General features: G+C 25.0%; 1 protein-coding gene across 1 annotated transcript in view; it reads right to left on the bottom strand.

Moving 5' to 3' along the window:
- LOC100162508 (ribosomal protein S6 kinase beta-2) overlaps positions 1-7,260 on the bottom strand; it is a 16,915-nt gene that overhangs the window by 8,199 nt on the left and 1,456 nt on the right. Inside the window, exon 2 of the mRNA XM_001947928.4 lies at positions 163-206. Coding sequence (XP_001947963.1) covers positions 163-206 — 44 coding nt within the window. The remainder of the gene's footprint in view (positions 1-162; positions 207-7,260) is intronic.

Genomic DNA, 7,260 nt, shown 5'->3' with positions numbered 1-7,260 from the left:
CCCCTTAACCCCCCCTGGTTGCGCCACTAATTATTACATTATAAGAAGGCTTGTGGGAATTCTCACATTTCTTTCACTAAGAATAATATGAACTAGATTATGGGATTATTTTTTTGAAACAACTTATATATTAAATACCAAATACAAAAAAAATTGTCTTACTTTTCGTCATAATCATAAATGTTGGGTTCTTGAGCATAACATGCCTAAAAAATAACAAAAATTAAAAATATATCTTAAAATATTTATTATCAATATAATTTTAAAATATTTAAATAGTATCAAATTTGTATTTTTCATTTGTTAGGTTTTTCTGTTACACCCTGTATAGATATGTAAATAAAGTATAAAGAAACTAATAAAATTAAACTTGGTTATTTTTTTTTTATTTAAGAATTTAGGATACTAATTTAAAAATTAGAGATATCACTATTAAATTTAAAACATTAGCTGTGGGTAAGGGCGTACTGAAGATGTTCTTCTTGGGTAATTTGGCCAGCTCTAAAATTGATCCAGGACAACTTTCTTTCATTATCTTGTTGGAGCTGTTTATCATCAGGCTGTTAAAATGTTTTTATTATATAAGTAAATGACAAATTCAAGTTACATTACTAATTATGAAAAAGTACCCAAAATATTAGTTACAAAAAAAGGTGATCAGGTGGGAGTTACCTACTCGCACTGCTATACAGTAGGTGTCTAAATAGGTCACTATGATAATGTATTGGATGTGTTAAATTCAACTATATAAAATCATTGTATACAAAAAACGATTCTGAGCAAAGAAAGTCTGTCAGCCTATAAATATATTTCATTATATTATGTAATTTATTTTACTGTTAGATATAAGTAATATAGTACCTAAGTTGAATTCATTTTTCAGGAATAATTGCATTTGAAAACGTCGATGTGTATATAATACTTTTAATAATATGCTGAAAAAGTTTCAAGTAGGTACTCATATTTTTAAATTACAACAAAATAACTCAACTCATTACTCTTCAATTAGACAATTTATTTTCATCCAAGTTTGAACTTAAAAATTAAAAAAACTGTGCTTATATATTTTTTTAGAGTTTTTGGTAATAGTATGAACTTCTTATGAGAAATCCTGTTTAAAATGTTCAATCCTTAGTCATTATAATTAAATATTTTATAATTTTTTAACTACAAAATAATTCACATACTTTTGTAAATTTTGTCAAAATATGAACTTCAATTGCTTGGAAAAAAACTGATTTATTCCCAATACTTTTTAATTGGTATATGAACAATTTATGTGGAACTTTATTACATTATTAAATATTTTTTACCGACATTTATCGTAAAAAAATTTTAAATGTCAAGTGTTCATAAATAGCTTAAAAAGAGTAGAAATAATTTAAAAATCTATCTTGTATAGAAAATGGTCATAAAAACATTTAGTTACTAGTTTTTGAGTTACTACATAACAACTAAATTGATTGTCATAAACTGGTTTTGTGTAAAAATTCCCCTTTTTCTTAATTTTTTTTTTGGCTGCTACCCACAAGGGAACTTATACATAATAAATTAATTTCCATAGGGGATATCAAGAGAACTACATTTGGTTGGATAGTACCTAGTACCTACTAACATTGGAATTTATAATCCTACTCACACAGTAGCGGATCCAGAGGTCACCCAAGGGGGGGGGGGAGTTTTCAAAAATTAAATTACCTTTTTTATATAACCTGTTATTTATTCTAGGACTAAAATTATTTGCATTATCTCACCCATAAAACTAAATAAATATGTAATAAAAATAAAAATATTAGTTGTCAGCCCGATTTAATAATATAAAATAATGTAAAAATACGTTTCAAGGGGGGGGGGGGTGAACGCCCCATCGCCCCCCTCGTATCCGCCACTGTACTCACACCTTACCATCAACTTTTAATCAACATTACTATCATATTTTTTTCAAATCAATTGGCCATTGTGTACAGTTTCACTTAAAGTTTCACCCTACCAACCCCCACCAGTAACCACTAGGGTGAACCCCTGGCTATGGAATATTATTTATACTGCTATAAATAATTTCTTATGTTCTAAAAAAATATAAGAAATTATTTCTAAAATGTAAATTAAAAAATGCTTGTTAATTTAATATGTTTTCTTATAATATTAAATGATTGAGTCATAATATTAAGAAGAATGTTCAATTGTTTTTGTTACATTATCTTGAAATTAATATGATACATGATATATTAATATAATTATTAATTACTATGAGCATTCAACATTGAATAAAATTACATTTGAATAAATGTTTAACAATTACCTACATATTAAAAATAAACTGTTATACCTATAAAAAAGTAATATTGATAAAATAATATTATAATAACTTTGAATAGTAAATATTAACATTATTATAATATACTTCTAAAAAAGTTACCTAATAAAAATAATTCAAAAACTATTTATGATTTGTAGGTAACTACCTAGTAAATTATAATGTCAGGTAAATTATTGCGAAAGATCTTTCTAAAACAATTTGCTTTGCCATAGGAACTTTTCATAGGTACCTAGTTAGTTTTAAGCTGTTATAAGAAAAATTTAATAATTTTGATCACTGAAGTTTTTTATAAGTAAAACGTACGTTAATATTTTTTTATAGTCATTATTTAGTTTTAAAATTTGACAGTTTTAATGAAATAAATGTGTTTTAGATTCTGAGCAGAGAGATGAATGTATTTATTTTACAATGTGTGTTTTTTTAAATTTTTTTTATTTATAGTCAACTAATTATGTTTCAATTTTCAACTTCAGTATATTGTTTGATAGGAAAATGAATCTAGTTAGTGGACAGTCAAAATTTAAAATTCCAAGTCATTCTCAAAAGTGCCAGGAAAAACGGGAAATTTTAAACAAAATCGGTTTTCGATAAAATCGATTTTGGTTTTTGGTGCAACTCTAAAACAAATGGCCGTAGAAACATGAAATTTTCACTACTTGTTTATATTAGAATTTTCTATACACAATAACATTTTCAAAATATATTGATTTGTTTTAAACTGTTAATGGACATTTTCAGTTTCCAATTTGTTAGTTTTTTTTCATGTTTTTCATGAATGTCAATAAAATTTTATTCATTGGATAAAAAAAGCTTGAAAATTTAATATAAGGCTCCTGACATAATATTACAATATCAGTTGAAAAATATTGAAAATACAGCCACAATTTTTTTTTTTTAATCATTTAAAGTTCAAATTTTGACAAAATACGTAAAAGTCACAAAAATGTACAAATTATTTATTGTTAGAAAATCATAAAAATTTTTCTTTTAATACAAGATTTTTCATAAGTTTGTCAACCTATATATATAAAAAAAATATCTACTGGGAATTCAAATTAAATTTTTATTAGCGTTTGAAGTTCAAATTACAACATTGGATATTCACTCGATTTCTCATGTGGCGATTTTCTTACTTTATTGTTATTCAAAAACGAATAACTGTAGATACATGAAAATTCCATTGTATGTTTATATTCTCATTTTCTATTACCATAAAATTTTCAAAATATTTTGACTTGTCTTTTTTTTTAGTTTTTTTTTCTATAAATATTAATAAAATGTTATTTGTTGTGCCAAAAAGTGTGAAAATTAAATACAAGGCTCCTGATATATTGTTACTATAGCAGTTGAAAAATATTAAAAATACATAGGCACAATTTTTTTTTATAAGCGTTTCAAGTTCAAATTTTGACAAAATTTATCAAATTTTAAATTTTAAAATGATTTTGTAAATTGTATTAGTCAAAAATGTATAAAGTGTTCAACTTTTATAGCTAAGGATTGAAAACTTACAAGGTTCCAAATGTTAAAATTTGGAGGAAATTACATATATATTAAATAACCAAGAATAAAAATTTTAGTTATTTTGTAGTAATTTTATAATATTGATTCAACTTACCAGCTACCATATTAATAATAAGTAATAACAATATAAATATAATATAAAATATCCACACTGACAAATCGTCACCGCTCAGAATCATTTTTCGTATACAATGATATTATATCATTGAATTCAAGTTTAATACCATCCATTATACAGTGACCCACTTGTAACCTACTGTACAGCAGAGCGACATACACTAATCCACTTTTTTTCAATTAATTCTTTGATTTTATTGAAGCACAATACACAGGTTCAACCAAGATCTTCCACTATTTTGCAGTTATAAATGAGAAAACAAAAAAATATAGAGGGGCCACTCTGTATCTCTATCTAATAATATATCATTAACAAGAAAATAATATTTTACAGTATAAAGTACTATACTCCATTCCGAATAAGAAACACCACGGCGGCTATGGGCAAAACCGGTTTTGCTACGTAAAAGTGGGTGTTTCTTATTTGGAATAGAGTATGGGTACATATTCAAAATTAGTATTCATTCAAGTACTAAAAAGACTGATTTACTGTTTTAATATTCATATTTTATTTTCTTATTGTACCCATGAGGTACAGATTGTGTATATAATAATATAGGAAAAAATATATATTTTATTTACACTGTGTGTATTACTGTACATATTATCTACCTATTATATTTTATTTAATAAAATATAAAATTATAAGTTTTAAGTACCTACAAGGTAATTAGGTATACATACATTACAAGGTACAAATGTACAATATACAGATAAGTAAAAAAAATGTCAACAGTTCCTAATAGGTAATTGTAATTAAGTAAATTCAAGGTTAATAAGGTTACAATTCATATTGATAGTGTTTTAAATTTTGAAAGTTTTGATAATTGTTAACTAATCAGTAATCCATTCTCAAATTATTTAATACTATCCAAATACTATCCAAGTACTATCCAACTCCTATACTATGCCATCTAAGTGCAAAATAGATAGGGTTCGTATATTATATTATTTTGTTTGACAATCTTATCTTATATATTATTAAGAACCTAGGTACCATTGTACCAACATAATATCTAAGTATACCTACTTTAAAAACATATAGTATTACTGTATGTCAGTATTTGACTTTGTTATCTATTCAATGTACTATGAAAATTCTAATGGCAATGAAATAAAGAAGTAACAACAGGGATAATAACTGTTATTCTGACTATTAGGTATATAATATTATGTTGAAAATTAAAATCTAAATATCTAATGAAAAAAATACCATAGAGTATTACCTACTACCTATCTAGTTGAAAGATATCAATTTAAGAGGCACGGTGCCAGTTTTTCAACTCTTTCCGCAATTCAACAAACTTTGAAAATTAAATTTTATATTTTAGCTGCCACATAAATTATAATACTTTTCCACTTATTTACTGCCCGATACCTATTTAGGGGGGGGGGGGGGTATAATAAATCATTATAATGATAAGGTGTATTAAATCAAAAAAATTACTTCGAGGGAATAATTCTCAAGCCTTGTAGAATTGTCTGATTTTAATAACTATTTTTTTTATCTAAAAGAAGACTTCCTACAAGCCGCATCAAATTCCGATTTATGAATAAAAGTTAAATAATGGTTATAATTTATAAAAAATTGCTTAAAATTGAATTATTTTTGAAGACGTTTTATAAAGTTTGAGATTAAAATATTGAAAATGGAGTTTGATGCGGCCTGTAAAATATTACCCTCTATTAGTTAAAAAAAAAAAAATTATCAAATTTGGTTGATTTTACAGAACGGGATCATTATTCCCGTTGAGCGTATTTTTGGGTGCAAAATTACAATTGCACCGGACACCTTAAAAATAGAATATTAAATAGTAACCCCGACAAAAACTTATAAAAATAATAAAATACGAAGAAAAATCTTGTTAATAAAATAATAGTAATAAATTTTACTGTAGTAGCTTGTATGTATAAATTAGAGTATAAACTAGAATACCTTCTATTATTTAGGTAAGTATATACTCTGGTATATACTAGATAGGTACAAGATAATATCTACTTAAAACTTGAAAATTAAAAATTAAAAAAAAATAACTGTTGATAATCTTAAAATGTTTTAATTAGAATCGGGATTAAAATTAAGGAATATAAACATTTCTCAATATATTTTGACTCATTGAATTTTCTCATTGAGAAAATGTACCTACTTTTTTAAAAATCTCACAATAAATTAACTTCTAAATCTAATAGTTTTTGTAATACTGGGAAAGAATAAAACTCAACAGGTGCATGCCGATTGAATAAAATGGCATAAATTATTTGGGTTCCTACTTTGCTTGGGTTTCCTTATATAGATTTAACATACAATTGATAGGTATACATTTATTATAGGTAAATTGAATAATTATGAAAGTTATGAAAATATTTTTTAATCATTATTAAAATGTATTATGCCTAGATAAAATAAGAATTTGCCAAAATATTTTATATGCTTATAAGTAGTCAATATTTATTGATATTTAATAAAAAAAAATGTATTAATGAAGTGTAAAAATGTATAAGGACATATAGGTATCATTTTATCTGCATAGCAGCATAGGTACACCCAATAATTATAGTCTAGAAGTTGCAAGTGCAATCCTTCTCGCAACATCTTAACACTTCTAAATATTCATTTTTGACAAATAAATAAATTTGTAGTATACTATAGTAATAACTAATATTATGTACTATAAAGTACAGTACAATCTGTACATAGCTTAATAATAAAGAACCAATAGTTTTAGACAGATAACATTTTATTCTATATGTATCTTACTACCTACCAAACAAAGTCCTGAAAGGTCAATTTTTCTGACTTAACAAAACTATATAATACAATACATAAATCTATGTACCAATCTAGTATATATATTATGTAATAAATGATCAATTAACTAAATTAACGAATTTAAAGTAGATTTTAATAAGCATCTAGGAACTTATCAATTTGATAAATTCACAAAATTTTTAGGATTAGGATAGTAATTTCTAAAGATCAATATTTGCATGCAAGAATAAAAGCAATATTTTAACTAGTCTTTAGAATAATATAGACCTATAATTATAATAATATAGACTTGGGTATTTTAAAAGTAGGTACCTACTTAAGTAATTTTTTTTTTAATTATCTTCAAAATAAAGTTGAAAGTAGGTATGTGTTTAAAGTTATTATTACAACACAGCAGCAATAAGTATAACTTAAGGGGATTCGATACCGTGATTTTCTGTTTTCGTCTAACACACGCGTGACATAGTATTTTAGACTTGTTTTTTGCCAAACATACCAATTGATCTAATGAAGCGATAAGAATTCTGAA

The sequence above is a fragment of the Acyrthosiphon pisum genome, chromosome A1, assembly GCF_005508785.2.
Source record: "Acyrthosiphon pisum isolate AL4f chromosome A1, pea_aphid_22Mar2018_4r6ur, whole genome shotgun sequence".
NCBI lineage: Eukaryota > Metazoa > Arthropoda > Insecta > Hemiptera > Aphididae > Acyrthosiphon > Acyrthosiphon pisum.
The sequence above is the reverse complement of the archived record's forward strand: the minus strand, read 5'-3'. Positions and strand labels throughout refer to the sequence as shown.